Raw genomic sequence first — 15,173 nt, 5'->3', positions numbered from 1 at the left:
TTGCACCCATGATACTGACAGTAATAGCAATGACTGTCAAGTCTATAATCTGTACTTCTACTTTATAAGAAAGTGCAGTTCTACAGAATACATTGGAAGGTGGCAATATTTTCATATTCCAATGCAATGTTTGAACACTGACTGCATATTTAGTCAATTAAGACCAACCAGCCCACACTGACAGGATAATTTTGTGGGTCTGTAAGACTCTCTAACATACCTTTCTTTTGTTCAGGACATTGGACCACATGTTAACACACGGATTTGTCCAATAACTATACACACAACAAAATGTGAGTGCAGACCCTATATTCTGACTCTTGAAATACAAGGGCGTCAGACAATGTCTCCTATGAATCAGCACATCTTCACTGCATTGTAAGATGCTATGTATGCTGCTGACACCAGCTGAGGACCTGACCTGTATGTGTCTTATTTTCCAGCTGTACGTTCCTAACTGTTCAGGTGAAATTGCTTCATCTTGCTTCTCTTCAGATTATGATGGTCCTAATATTTTTTTGAATATCCTACCTAAAAATATACTTAACTTGAAATAATTCCACTGGAATTTTAGTACACATTTAAGTGCTGTGTGAGTTGATGTTGGTTGGCAAGATCCAGCTCAATCACAATGTTAATATTACAGCACTATAGTACCTGTTTGATTGCAGCAGTCAAAAAAAAAAAAAAAGGAAATCAATACGGAAATAAACTTGGGTTTTCATTAAGAATGATTTTATTTTAGCCTACAGGAACTATGCCTAGAAAAAGTACCCTGCCTCAAGCAATAAATATGACAGACCTTCATAGCTGTCCAAATAGTGGGTAGAAGATTTGAAGTCTTTTAGCAAAATTCCTGTTACATAGAAATAAAGAATATCTTTGAGACTATGAGGTGGTTAACAACTTATTTTGTGTGTGAACTCCTCCAGTTAGTGCACGACATTTCTACTCACCTGCATGATTTCAGTAACAGCCTTGCAGGCTTCCTCCTTGTTTGAAGCCACAATTACTCCTTTGCCAGCTGCCAGGCCACTGGCTTTTACAACTAAAGCAGGGAAGTTTGCACTTCAAAGATAGAGAAGAGAGATTCAACAGTCAACACTCTGTATTGCAGATATATTTTGCAGGCATTTTTGAACATTTCAATAGTTGAAAGATCAAAATACTTACCAGTTTTCACAGCAACTGTTTTACCTTTATTGAAAAACACACAAGTAAAAACCAGGCTTCTCTTGTTATGCTATGCCTGTAAAGGATTTCTGCTTCCTGTTTGTTCCCCACCACTGAATTTTGTTACTGTTCTGAAAGGCTGCTTTCCTTGTAATAATTTACTGTTGTATCATTTTTGGGTCACCTGGATTCTATTCTGATGAGTAGATCATCATTTGCTGAGTAAGTTTCCAATACAGAATTTATATTCGTGGAGAAAAGGTACAAAGAAGGCAGAACATATGACTATCAGACTGCATGCTGGGTTTCCACAGTAAGCAATTTGAAAAAAAATACACAGTTGTCCCATATTCTCCTTGAAAACTAAACACTGGACTTTATTTTCATTTAAGAGCAGTAAATAAGAACCGTTTAATTATCAGACTTAATGCAGTGTGATAGTGTCATGTTACACCTTTACAGGTGTTCTATCAAAGCCAAAAGTATAGATAAATTAGTAATCATCTGACTGTTTGTTTTGGATACCTAGCAAGCTGCATATTGCTGTAAAAAAAAAATATTTCTAAAATGACAAGAATTTTACCTGTTAATAAAGTTACATGCTGCTTTAGCATCAGTAAAAGATTTCCATCTCGCAGTTGGGATTTCATGACGATCCAAGAAGGCTTTGGTAAAGCTCTTACTGGACTCCAGCTGAGCTGCCTCTGCTGTTGGACCAAAACACCTTACTCCAGCTGCTGTCAAGTCATCAACAATTCCTAAAAATGGCAACACAAAAAAATGTTATAAATCAACAGATGATTTATAGGAGTCATGTAGTCCAAGTCTACAGATGCATTGATTTGTTGGAACAAGTATGTCAGGAATGATAAGCCATTTATATCTATCCAGTGCCTACTTTACCAGATGGGCCGTAGACGCATTTTTCACTATAATCAGGAGCCAGTAACCCTGCAGAGAAGATCTGCTGCATTTGGTAAAAGACAACAATCCCCTCTTGCTTCATTATAGCTTTTAGCTAAAACGTCAACGTTAGTCTTTTGTGAAGATGACACTTGTTGATCACATAAAAAGTTAGAACAGAAAAATCATCAACGTGTTTATAAATGTGTTTGGGTTTTTTTACCAAGTCAGAAATTGTTATTATTATTTCAAAAAATGAAAACTCCACAGGAAAATCAAAACTTTAGTTAAGGTTCCTATATGGAAACACTTTGATACCTCTTTCACTAATCCCAAGCACTTAAAAAAAGAAACGGAACATTTAAGGATATCTTAACTGTTATAATGCTCACACAATACCCTTCAGAAATTCATTTTCATTACAGCGCAACTCTGAATTTCAGGGAAACTGCCACGGAGGATCTGTTTCAATTCCTATTGAAGACACTCAGGTACTGTTGAGTAGTGTGCAGAAGACAGGGACTAAAATTTACTTTTCTTCCTAAATTATGCAAGCTATGATTTTTTGCTTGTTTTCTCTTACCAGCAGCAAGAGGAACCTCTGGACCAACCACAACCAGCCTGATCTCCTGATCTCTGCAGAACTGGGCGAGTGCAGCATGATTGCTGACTGAAACAGCTGTTGAAGATACAAAAGGGTGGTAAGACTGCATTCACTACTATTGCATAGCACTTATTTATCACATAATGTTGAAGCAGCATTTTCACCAGTCTCTCATTCTTGAATGGCAGGTCACTGTGAATCTGGAAGAGTGAGGCATACACTGATATACAGACTTACACAAGAGGCTTGGATGAAAATAATCCACAAAACCCTCAAGTGAAGGCTGTAGTTTGACATGCATTGTCATCCTTGCTCTTGGAGGTGAGAAAAAAAGGTTTGGGTTCCCCATTTGCCAGCAGAAGCAGCATTGCACAAACAAACAAAAAAAAAAAAAGAAAAAAAAAGAAATTTTCAGCCAGTATCCTCCCTGAGTAGGGTCACCATGAAATTTTACACATGTTCATGCCAACATGGTGTAGGGGACAGGAACAAGTGGCTGGTGGTGGGATTGGATTGCAACTGTTTTCTTTTCTTTCTTTCTTTCTTTCTTTCTGTAGTGCCAGCTAAAAATTGCCACGCTGAACTGCAGCCCCACTGAAAAAAAGGAGAATCTGAACACTTTTTCTTACATTAGGCTGAACTTAATAAGGGCAGGTGCTGTAGTTATGGATAAAGATATTTCGTCTTAGGATTGTAGGACCGTTATCTTTCCACAAACAAACATTTAATATGACGATACTTGGAATGCCAAAAACTGTGTAAACGAAAGAAAGAGCTTCCATGAAAGACAATAATGTCAAGTCTCACGATAAAAATTTACGCAAAGGCAATGCAATTCCACCACTTTTATCAAGAATAAATAAAGCCAAGGTCTACCGAGGACAGGAACACGAACCCAGAGACAGCCAAAAAAGTGGTGAGTGTGGCCCAGGGTGGATTGGCTGCCCCTGCGGGGAGGAGAGTAACACATCAGGGCACGAAGCTGGCAAAGGGAGCACGGTACAGCACAGCACAGACCCTCCTTGCAGCTGCACTACTTTGTGTTAAGTTTTGTCTGTCATCTCCTGTTAGTGACCATACTGTCCAGCCCGCCAGGAGCTGGTGGGCTCTTCCAGATAGTTTCTGGGGAAGTGAAGAGAGAGAAAGGAGAGGCAGTGACACAGCAGCTTCTGCTGGACAAACAGACACGATGTTGTGTCGGTGCCCACTGTGCTCCTGACATCCTGTATGGATAAATTGCCTTCTTCCACAAGCTATTTCTGCCTAAAAGATGCCATAAAAGCAACTATTTGAAGCCTACATTTTGATTATATAGGCTTACCCTATTTGGGTGGAGTGGGGGAAAAAAAACAGGCTGAACACTAATAAAAATTAGCTCCTTGACACCTATTTAACAGTTCAATTATTTTGTTCCCCCAGCATTTCTAAGTAAGAAGCAAAGGCCTCTGACTTCCACGTGCAATTTATGCCAATTTACTTCTGGCTCACAAGAGAGCAAAAACAAAAGCATAACACACTTGGCTTTAAAGTACTCATTAACGTAAAGGTCAATATTGTCTTTCAGTCCCATGGGGCTGTTGTGAAAGCAGCTGGAGAACAGCAGATCCCAACCGAAGAGAGTGGGAGCTCTGGTGGGCCAATGAAGAGGGATGATCCCTGTTCCCCGTGAGACTAATCCATGCGAAGGGGAGCAGGGAAACGAAAGAGCCTGTAAGGTGACTGTGCTTTTCATCCCATATTGTCATGGCGCAGGTCTGATCTACTAGTAATACTAGCAGTGAATATGGCACAAGATTTACATGATGTGGAAATGCCCTAGTTACAAATGGAAAGGAATAAATCACACCGTTAATACGCTATTTTAACTCTTCCCCCAAAACATAATTTTCCTCAGGATGTAGACTGAAAGGGGACATTTTTGTAGCTGCATTTCATTTCTCAAAATGACAGCTAAACATTCCTTTTGAATGAGACAGAAGGACCTTGGACCAAGGTTTTCAAAGCTAGAGCTCAAAGTTAAGAGCATATGTTACACTCAGAGCTAAAATGTGTAGGAAGGAGGTGTCAGGACGCTAAAGTCCATTCACAGACATGCATATGTCTATCTCTGGATTCAGCAAGCCATTCTGTATGCTTCTGGCACCAAAATTGCCCTGCTAATTAAATATAAATTGAATATAAAACTATATTTAGCCACTCAACCTAAATCTGTCTTTATTGTCAGAAACATTACTGACTCAAATTAACCATGAAAACTTTTTTTTTACTTAGATACAAGCAAGGCTTGAAGGACTTAAGGTTATTTATAATTTTAAGCTCACCTTCATAATTTTCAGAAATCATCTGAGAACCAGAGTTGCAATGCTAATTAAAGGCACTCTCGTGAACCATGAAAGAAGGATGAACTTTCAGAGCCAAATCTTAATTATAGCAAAAAAACCAGAAACAATGGTAGCAGTTTCAGAGACATTGCTGCCCAGGCTCACACAATATAATAGGGCTCACATGCTTCTGTAAAGCTGTTTTCCATTTTCTCCCTTGAGTTAAAACCTAGACCCCAGTGGTAGGACTCAAATGTCTGAGCAGGTAAGACAAATTGTCTACTTAAAAAACAAAGAAGTCAAACCCTTCACATATTCTAGATTCTTCCCATCTCCCAGTTGGCTGAGGATTTCTCTCCCAAAGTACATGTGAGGCCATAGCCTACAAAAAAAGATTTGAGTACACCTGGTAGCTTTCATGGACCTGGCTCAAGCGTTATTATGCACATGCTCAAGTATTTTCCACTGTTGAGGGTGCCGTATTTTCTATGGAATAACAAGGTGAGAGAAAAGTGCAGCAGTTTTTAAAAGACACCACTTGCAAAAAAACCACTGAAATTAACATTGTGCAGGTCATCCAAACTGGCATTGACTCCATTTAGCACAAGGGTAAAGATTTTTGTTTGACTTTCTGTGGTGAGAAGGAAACATATGACTTCCCTTGTCAGGCTCTTTCTTAGGCCCTCTCCTCAGAGACCAAACAGAACAAAAACTACTTATGATACTGTGACTCGTCAAAGCAATTAAGGACAAAGTTATTTAAACAGCCTGTAATTAAGCATTCCAATGGAATTAAATACGGTAATTACCTGTTGTACAAGAATCTGACAGGATTCATGCTTCCACATGAGAGGGTAACAAAGAAAGACTTTACTCACATACAAATATGAATTCAGAAAATTGATGCGCATAATTCATGTTCACATGCACCATATGTTAATTTTAATTCTGTATGTTATCACGTGTTTTGAAGTGGAAACTTAAGTCAGTTGTTTAAAGTACCTAATTCAAGATCTGTTATATAAAGGACACAAGACAGGAATCTCTGAGTAATTACTCCTGATTTTGTACTGATTCACTGTGTGCCTCCCCAGGCAAGCACCTTAGACCAGTATTTTTCTTAAAGCACAGCACGTAATTTTGGATGTCCAATTTGAAATACCTTAAGCGCGATTTCTGAAAACTAATAACTATGAATAGTTTCAATTACAGCCAGTTGGAGCTCAACATATTAAGACAGAAGTTCAAAACAGGCAGTCAGTACTAAGAGAGAACCGTTTGAAAAAAACCCCTTAACTTCTTACGATCACCGAGACAAAGAAATTAATATTTTTCTAAGGTTGAACAGTTCAGGTGAGAAACTATTCTCATCAAAGCTTGTAAGGATCACAGAGTTCAATGCACTTCTGAGAATACAGCAGTAAATTTAATACTCAAAGCTCTGCCACTCTCCTAGAGGTGCTGGCATTTGCTGCAGGCACTTTTCAGCTGCTCACCAACCAGCTGCTGAACTGCACCACATATTAAGAGAAACCATCACCCTTTCCCTGCTAGGCTGCTGGGAGGCAGACACCATGGCAGCTATCCCGAGCTGTATTCCCGGAGGAACGCGCATCAGACAGGTGGAGTTCTGGCTGCATCCTCCACTCCCAAACCTAAAGAATTAGCTATTGCAACTGAGATCATCTAAAATGAGTGGTAGTTGCACAAGGCTTTGCTCAGCCATTTTTTCTTCTTACCTGCATCTATATCATCTATTTCACATGTCTATTTCACCTTAAAAATAGTCATAGTAGTCATAATGCTTTCACAGTAACAGATGGATGAACGGAACAACGTACCTGTTGAGTTATCAAATTTAAAAATGGTATTTTTTCTTTTTACCTGAATTGGAAATTTTTCCATTGTCAGCTGTTCCTGCATTCCCTGGAGCAACAAACACGTGTTTTACATGTGGGGACTGGGCCAACTTCCAGGCCAGCGCATGCTCTCTCCCTCCACTGCCAATCACGAGCACTCGATCGGCCATTAGTCTGCATAAAACCAGAACACAAGCGAAACAGCCAGAATTAGGCACGTGAGGTTAGGAAAGCAAGAGCTCCACAGACCATGGTTTTGAAGTGCTGGGTGCAACACGACTCCTAACAGAGGTGAATGATGTTACTTTGTTTCAGGCAATGATCTTTCAATAAGGATTTTGCTGGTTTTAAAAAGAAAAAAATAAAAAAGAGAGAGAGAGATGGAGACGAAAATGGATAACTGACTTAATCAGATGTGATATAAACTAAATGTCAAAGACTGAAACCGCTCCAGAACACAGAAGTAACCCGCAGGGCAATCCATCCTGGTTTTCCTTTAGTCAGATTGGCAACTGCTCCAAGTTATACATAAGTCTGTGAAATAAAAAAAAACCCTTTCGAGTGATGGGGCTGTGATTTGTAACCTATAGAAATTTCTGAAGAATCCAAGCGTGCAAAGGCCAAAGCCCTTCTGATGAACACGTTGCACTAGCACAGTATTACAGTGTTAGGGAGCTGAATGGGACCACTTCAGACTTTTTAGAGGTAGTATCTGAAAGAGCTCTAAATACTTCAGGAAAAGGAAAGGGTAAGAGCAATGGCACAGGGAAATCAGCTTCCAGCTTTAGCTTTCCTTAGGACAGAACAACCACAAGGCAAACAACAGGGAAGACCATGGCCACTAACAAAGGAGTTCACTCTGGTCATCCACTCCTCTCTCCCATTCCACCGAGTTTTAGGAAAACACATTAACACTCTCTTGGCCTGAGGGAACCGGGTGTATGAATGAAGGCTGCAATTTCATTACATTTTTAAAATGTCCAAAACCTTTTCATCAGATTGAAAATAAAATGGTCACAAAAATGAACTCTCTCAGTTTCACCCTCCCTATGGCATTGTGTGCGTGTGTACACGTAACTTAGACATACCAGATTGATGTCAATATTATAATTTTTTCTTTCAGTAGCTTTGAGAGTTAGCCTTTGCTTTTCAAAACATGTTTACTTCTACATCTATTCTCTACATATTTACTGATGCACGTCACCTCAGAATCACCATCCCAACAATGATACCACACAACTAGCAAGAGAATAGGAGAGTTCGCTTACACTGAAAAAAACTCACTGGAATTCAGAAAATGGTAAATAATTAAATTAAATAAGCACGTATTTCTTTATTTGGAGTTTCTTGAAAAGCAAAGGCAAGCCTCCTAAGCTATTAAAAGAATAAGCTGTTAGAGTTGCATTAGTCCAACTATATATAAATTACATACACAAATGATGCCACTATACTAGTTAAAGTGAGAGTTTTATTCACAGGAGTCAAACAGGCCCTGAAGAATCCATTCAGTGAAGCAGAAAGCGAGCAGCTACAAACTGGGAGTTGGTCCTAAGCCCAAGCACAGCATGCACTACTTGCAGAAAATAACTTAAAAATTTTAAATCCTAACATATGCAAATTAATGATCTAAACCTATGCAAAATTACTTAAAGCATTTTAAGTGATGAGAATAAACAGAACGATTTTTGCGTGGAAAATGGCACGATGTGTTTAAAGGACTGTGCGTGGCCAGCGAAGAGGCCTGATGTGTCCTTCTGCTGTTTGAATCACCTCCCACTGATCGGGGGGAGGAACGCAGCCCAGATAAGAGTTTTAGTCAAAAGGAACAACCAGTCTCCCTGCTGTAATCCCAGCACACGTAACACATAACCCTTGGTCGCTCCCTATGCCTCTTCCATTAAGTGGCTGGTCATTGACCTATGCTTGCCGATGTGTACCGTGCCTGCCAAGGTGAGCTCAGAGAAAAAAAACCCAACACACGTTGCAGCTTGAATACACACAGGTGACAGTTCCGTTTCCAAGAGCAGCAGAAAGTCAGAACTCCTCTGTGGTATCCACCTTAGCGGGAGGACAAGAGAGGATGGCTAGTGCAAAGCGCATCTTAAAGAAAAGAGAAAAACCCAACAGATTTCTAAGGGAAAAGCAAAAAGACATGACAGAAAACAGATTTTTAGCCAACTGATAGGGCAGGGGCATGTGCCTCTCTCCCACATCAGCTGCTAGAGCTTGACTTGAATAAACTGCTCTGATAGCTCCCACCCTGGAGAAACCTGTCCTTCCTGAGGACCTGGACTATGTGGGAAATAGCTTCTGCTCTGAGGGCACTATGGTGAGCCTGACTTTTAAATACAAGTCCTCTGCAATAAACTTTAGCCAGGAAGAGCCCACACGTGTTTGAGAAGGTATTCCTATGCCACTTGCTAGCGTGTTTTAATCCATTAATGAAGAAATGGTTTGTTCATGGAGTGATACTTTTAGGCGAAACATCCCATCAGAATAAAACAAATATGAACAGAAGGATAAAATACAGAAAATTAACACTGAGTTATTCACTGTGGACTAAACACACCAGAGTTAAAATTGAATTGTAGTTTCAGGTGGGGGGCGACCAAAAGCTTTCTAATCACCAGTGTTTGACAAAATATACATGTTGCAAAGTTGCAGAGATATTTTAATTACAAAATTCCAGCATTACTTACAATTAAAAAAATATATATATACGTTGGAGTAAAAATTATCAGTTATGGTATATATATTTGGGCTGTCAAGTTACACTAAACCTCTTTTATCAAACCCAGCAAAAAGAAGATAAAAGGGGCTGGCTATAACAAAACAATGAATTAGATACAGACAGTTACCTAGGACAAAAGAATGCAATATAAAAGAATAAACAGGCAGCTATCTCCTGCATCAAAGTTAAACCAAACAAGCATGTTTCCAGTGCTCTCCACAGACAGTCATCATTAAATAATAATTTTTAAGGCAAATTTTATCAATAGTAAGTTGAACTACATATTACAGCCCTTTCTTACAAGTACCTCATAACTGAGTGCACAGCTTCAAACTCGAACAGAGAACATACTTACTCTATTCTATGTGCTGTCAATCTGAGTAAAGTAGTAGTCAAGAGTTCAGACGCGCAAAGAGAAAGGAGATAAGCAGCCTGTGGTTAAAATGTAGTACCCCTGTCCCAATATTACCGCCCCATTGACGACACTGTGCAGCTGGCCAATGAATGGGAAAGTCCAGCCATTCCAGCTGGGAAGAGGGGACAGAAACTTGCATACAAATGGTCTAACAGTGAGGAACAAAAACTGTGCTGAGCAGAAGCAGCACATCCTGTCGTTTCTAAACATGCAAATTAAATTCTGTCCCATCTCAGGTATTTTTTTGCAGTTAAAAATGGGAGGACGGGCTTGAAGATCCAGTGACACTGTTGCCAGCTGAAGTAATTCATCATGCTGGCAACTCAAATAATCACTTCCATTTTTCCCTAAAAGTAACATATTCCAATACTACTGTCAGCTGAAAAGAATTAATAATATACAGTGTGAAGTTTTACAAGCTATATATCATATGTTCAAACAAAATTTAATCGTTTTATAACAAAATGTGAGTAAAAAATAAGTTTCGGCCTTTCAGCCATTTCTTTTGAAACTCAGTGTTATTTGTGCATCCCACAAGTGGTATCCTAGCAACTTTTTTTTTTAGGGATATAGCTTGAGAAGAATCTCTGGTGGCAATCCCAGTTTAGGAGGCTGAAATCTAGCAGTTGCAGCCTTTCTTTCTCACACTAATACAGAAAGATGCTGTGTAGGCCCTCTGCTGCCCAGCAGTAACTTACATTAAAAATGAAAATTCCAAGAGATGACATTTCTTTTTATTTGTCAGTAATCCAGGAGTCAAAAATTTGTTCTCAAGAGGCCAAAAGCCATTCACAAGCTAGATATTTCTTCTGTGAGGATTATCACACACTCAAGTTTTTTTGGAAGCAATATGTAAAATCCTTAAACTCCAAAAAGATTTCAAAACACGGCACGTAATTACCTTAAGCAACCATTGTCTGCTATCGTAAACAAGGAAGATATGTTTGTTTAAAAGATGTTTTAAAATTAAGACAGGTGCCATTTCAGGCAAGGGTCTATTACTAGGTCCTTACAGGAAATAAGAACAAGAAAACAGAAACAAGCTAATCACTCCATGTATCCAAGAGGAGAAGACACGAGGACAGAGTGAAGACAAGTCGATTTCCAGAGCCCATCCCTGAGGTTCCCAGTAGTAAGTCAGCAGGGACGAGCATCAGCCTAGAGACCTTTATCCTCCACAAAAGGTAGGGCTCACCAAGAAGCTGGGCACCTCTTCCACAAGGTCAGGGCCTGCGGAGCAGAGAAAATAAAGTGAGGAAGGCAAACCCAACATTTTCTGATAGCTTTCTCCATCCTGACTCCTCCACAAGACATGGTGAGATTTCAAATACAGGTAGAAGTGAGATGAGGTTGCTAACTCAGTTGCTACCCCTTCCCTATTAACGCAGAAGGGAGAGGAGCCCCTGACTCTCCCTCGAACTGGTCCTGGGCATAGACTTGGGGGTTAAAACTGAGCCCCTTGGTTGCCTTTATGAAGGTAACTCTATAAGAAAATGTAAACTCCTGAAGCAATTTCTTCCCAAGTTTCAGTTTCATACCATATGTGTGTGGTGCAAGTTACCTACATATTTTGTCTCAACTAGGTAGAGTCTCCTAATAAGCCATTGCCTTATTACCTCAGCCCTAACTAAAGCAGTAAAAAGGTGCAATTAAAATAAGATCTGTGCAATATAGCACAAAAAGTAAAGGGTATGACTGGTGGCAGCTCACTGCTTCAGATAGTATCTTTTTTTTTTTTAAATTAAGCTCCAATGCTGTTGGGTTTCTCTGTGCTCTTTGATTGAGAGACCTGGCTGGAGTGTGTTTTGTTTTGGTGAGTCAAATACACCAAATCCTGAAAACCTGTGTGAAAAAGGTGCCACAAAACAACGTAGTTTAAAAATATACTTTTTAGTGTCTTAGTTTCAACAAAATCTGAGCTGAGGGTGAAGAGACAATGGCAACTCACAGGTATATTTAAACTGTTGTACTGTGCAGCATCCAAAGTGCTTCAGCCCTTCACTAAAGGGTATTTGCTGCTTAAGCAGGTTTATACTCTACTGTGAAAATTTACACAAGCATTAATGCTGGACCCATTCATATACCTTGTTGTTATTGAAAGGGGATGTCGTGAACCCAGACACAGTTTCCCTTTCCTTGTACTGGCTCTGGTGCTGACTTGAGCACAGTCAATTCACTGAGATTTCATAAAACTAATCTGAGCAAAAAGAAAAACAGCAATCGAAACCAGATTTCTGTAAGCTGAACTGGTTTTAAAATGCGATCAGCCAAGGTCTAGAGACACTAACAGTGAATGAACGGGACAAGAAAGCTGAGCAGAACTCAAAGACAAGACCTGCCCTTCAGGCAGCAACAATCTACTCTATCACTGTACATCTAACATCTAACCTTAGCTGCAGTCCATTTAAAAGCTGCAATACCTTAGCTTCCTAACACTGGGATTCAGGAAACCTGATGTAGGCATTCAAAGATATGGTCCTTGCCAGGAGCGTCTTAACTCCTACCTTTTCTAGAGCTTAGGCTACAAAATGGCCTAGCAGTGATAGTCACTTGCCCCAAACACAAGGAACCTAAGCCCAGTGTCACTGAGAAGGTTAAAACCCACATCCCCCAGTCTCTGGAGAAGAGGTCTTATCACTTGGCTTTGGACTAAAGGAGAAGGTTTGTTCTTTCTCTTGAAGCTAGGCAGGAGAAGGAAATGAAGACTCACAGGACACAGCAAGAACACAAAACTGGGAAGGCTGCCATCCCACCCAGTGTAGTATTAGTTTCTAGCCCTAGCAGTCAGGACCATTTATGTTTTGATGTTTTGGGTTTTTTTCCATAGAGCTGCAATGGGATAAAATATTGAAAGAACCATGTGGAGAAGAAGCCAAAACCTAGGACTTCCTCCTCCCAACTACAACAGCTAGGCTGCTGCTCTACTCCCTCCCAGGAACCTGCCATCCTTTACTCGGCTTCTTAACTCTCCAGCAGCCAGATCGTACGGTCCCAAACACCCTCAGGCTGAACCCTGCTCTTCTGCTTTCTGAATTAATCAGCTCTAATCAGCAGGCCAAGTCATTTCTTAAAGAGTCCGCTGCACGTTAGGAGTGCACACAAATCTGGCTGCACACGAGGTGAACTCTGAGCTGGCTTTCTCGGTGAACCTTTGCCAACTGCTGGACCCTGATCAAGCTTGGAGACCAACTGGAGGCTGAAACGCACAAGCGGCAGGTTCACCGACTGGTGTTTCACAATTGGCTCGCGCTGCCCTTTGCCGGTGCAGCTTCCCATTGGTCCCACCAACTTCTCCACCTCCAGTCTCTCCTTCCCTCTCCCACCCCTGTGTGCCAAGGCTGTGAAGTCACTAGGGTCAGGCAGCCAATAATGCTGGAAAACTAACACTATAACAGTAGCCAACCCAGTAAGGTAAACACATATATATATATATGTGCGCATATATAAAGGAAGTACTTTTCTGACAGTTTAGTGAGCTAGACTAACTCACTGAGGGATGAAGCGATCACCACAGCCAGTAGAAGGGAAGCAGAAGGCAGCCAGACAGAGTGACAGCAGCTCGGTTTTTGCTGCAGCAGGCTGCTCATCAGCCTGGCTGTCCCAGGCACGGCACCCTCAGATCATCTTGATCACTGGAGAGACCATAACGCAATCGGTGGCAAACACTGCTTCTCAATTTACCATCTCACCCAACTGCTCGTTCCCACCTCTTGCCCCAGCCTGTTTATGGTCACAGGGTGAGTCAGACCAAAGAAGCAAATGAGGGCTGGGGAAGGGAAGAGGTCCATGTCTCTCCACACTTTTTTTCCTACATGGATCAGTTTCCAGAGGGAATTCCCTGTGCCAATAGTGCAGGCAGCTCCGCTGATGCAACGCAAGGTGCAGAAATAAACAGCCACAGCACCTAAACTGGCAAAATGGCCAAAATACAATGATGGAACTGCAAGTTTAGGCTGGGGCACCATTAGGCTCGTCCTGAAGGAAAACAGAATGGCCTTAAGAGAACTTTGAATTTACTCAGCTTTCAATACCATAAAGAGCTGCCTAAGGAGTTCAGAGGCCTCCAGAATCAGGTGGCAATTACGGCTTCTAGTTATAGCTTTGGGTTTAAACAAACTTCTCTTGCTCATGTGTTTTATTTAGAAGTAATCCCTAGCTCTCACCTGGCCATATAGTGTGACATACCAGACCTCTTTATAAAACAAAAAAAACCCCAAGAAACGTCTTTATTATCTGTGTTTCACCAGAGCATCAGGCTGAAGGCCTGAATCTAAGTGGTGAATAAAATACAATGCCTTTCATGGCCTGACCTGAGGATCTGCACGGCAGGCGTCTTGCCTTCCAGTGTGATCCTCCGAATGGCTGGATTGTGCCTTTCCGAGGAAAAACCTTACTGCAAGTTTCGCTACTGAAAACAAATGAACCTTAGAAGTTTTGTCACCCTCCCTGAAGTACTAAATTTTGACATGTCAAAACTCTATGTGGGGAGCTGGATGTGGTCAGCATCTTTCACCACCAAAGCCTCTGTAGAAGCTGGTGGGTGAGAACCAACCAGGGGGAGGGGGGCAGAAATGCGCTTTCTATGTCACTATTTCAGTTACGCATGCAATACAGTGAAGTAAGTATTAATGCTGCTCATTAATTTCAAGTATCTACAGGATAGACTGAAAGAAAAACAAACCACACAAAAAAGAGGGACAACGTTAAAGTTGGTAAGCCCCCAACTTCGCAAACATCAGGGAAAAAAAATCAAAGTGAGTCAAAGTCCAAAACAAGAGAGGTTAGAAGTTTAATATTTACTTTAAAGCAAATATTTCACCACTTTTTCAAAGCCAAACAGAGCAGAGGAGGAAAAAAAAAAAAAAAGACCAACGTAGAAATAAAAGCCACGTGCGTTTTAAAATACCTCACAGTGCAGTGCATTTAAAAACGCTACACATGAAGCTCCCCAAAAGTAAATCTGGGCAGGAGGCACGCAGTTAACGTAGATAGATAGCTGAAGAAGGCGGCCGTGAGCAACCCCATTTCCTCACGCCCCTCCATCGCCATGGGCGCGGGTCCGGAGCAGGACCCGGGATAAACCGAAGCCGGCCGGGTTTTCAGGCCAGGCCTGCTCCCCGCGGCGGCCTAGGTGCAGCACGGACCGGCAAGAAGATACCGGGCCGGG

The 15,173-nt window shown here is 41.0% G+C and overlaps 1 protein-coding gene across 1 annotated transcript in view; it reads right to left on the bottom strand.

Moving 5' to 3' along the window:
• Window positions 1–9,973, bottom strand: part of GART (phosphoribosylglycinamide formyltransferase, phosphoribosylglycinamide synthetase, phosphoribosylaminoimidazole synthetase) — a 33,982-nt gene extending 24,009 nt beyond the window's left edge. The window contains exons 1-5 of the mRNA XM_009894880.1: window positions 9,947–9,973; window positions 6,886–7,034; window positions 2,660–2,755; window positions 1,757–1,931; window positions 957–1,068 (exon numbers count right to left, since the gene is read on the bottom strand). Coding sequence (XP_009893182.1) covers window positions 957–1,068; window positions 1,757–1,931; window positions 2,660–2,755; window positions 6,886–7,030 — 528 coding nt within the window. The 5' untranslated portion in view covers window positions 7,031–7,034; window positions 9,947–9,973. The remainder of the gene's footprint in view (window positions 1–956; window positions 1,069–1,756; window positions 1,932–2,659; window positions 2,756–6,885; window positions 7,035–9,946) is intronic.
• Window positions 9,974–15,173: the final 5,200 nt, after the last annotated feature.

Source organism: Charadrius vociferus, unplaced genomic scaffold, assembly GCF_000708025.1.
Source record: "Charadrius vociferus isolate BGI_N301 unplaced genomic scaffold, ASM70802v2 scaffold201, whole genome shotgun sequence".
NCBI lineage: Eukaryota > Metazoa > Chordata > Aves > Charadriiformes > Charadriidae > Charadrius > Charadrius vociferus.
Note: the sequence above shows the minus strand (reverse complement) of the source record. Positions and strands in the feature narration are given on the sequence as shown.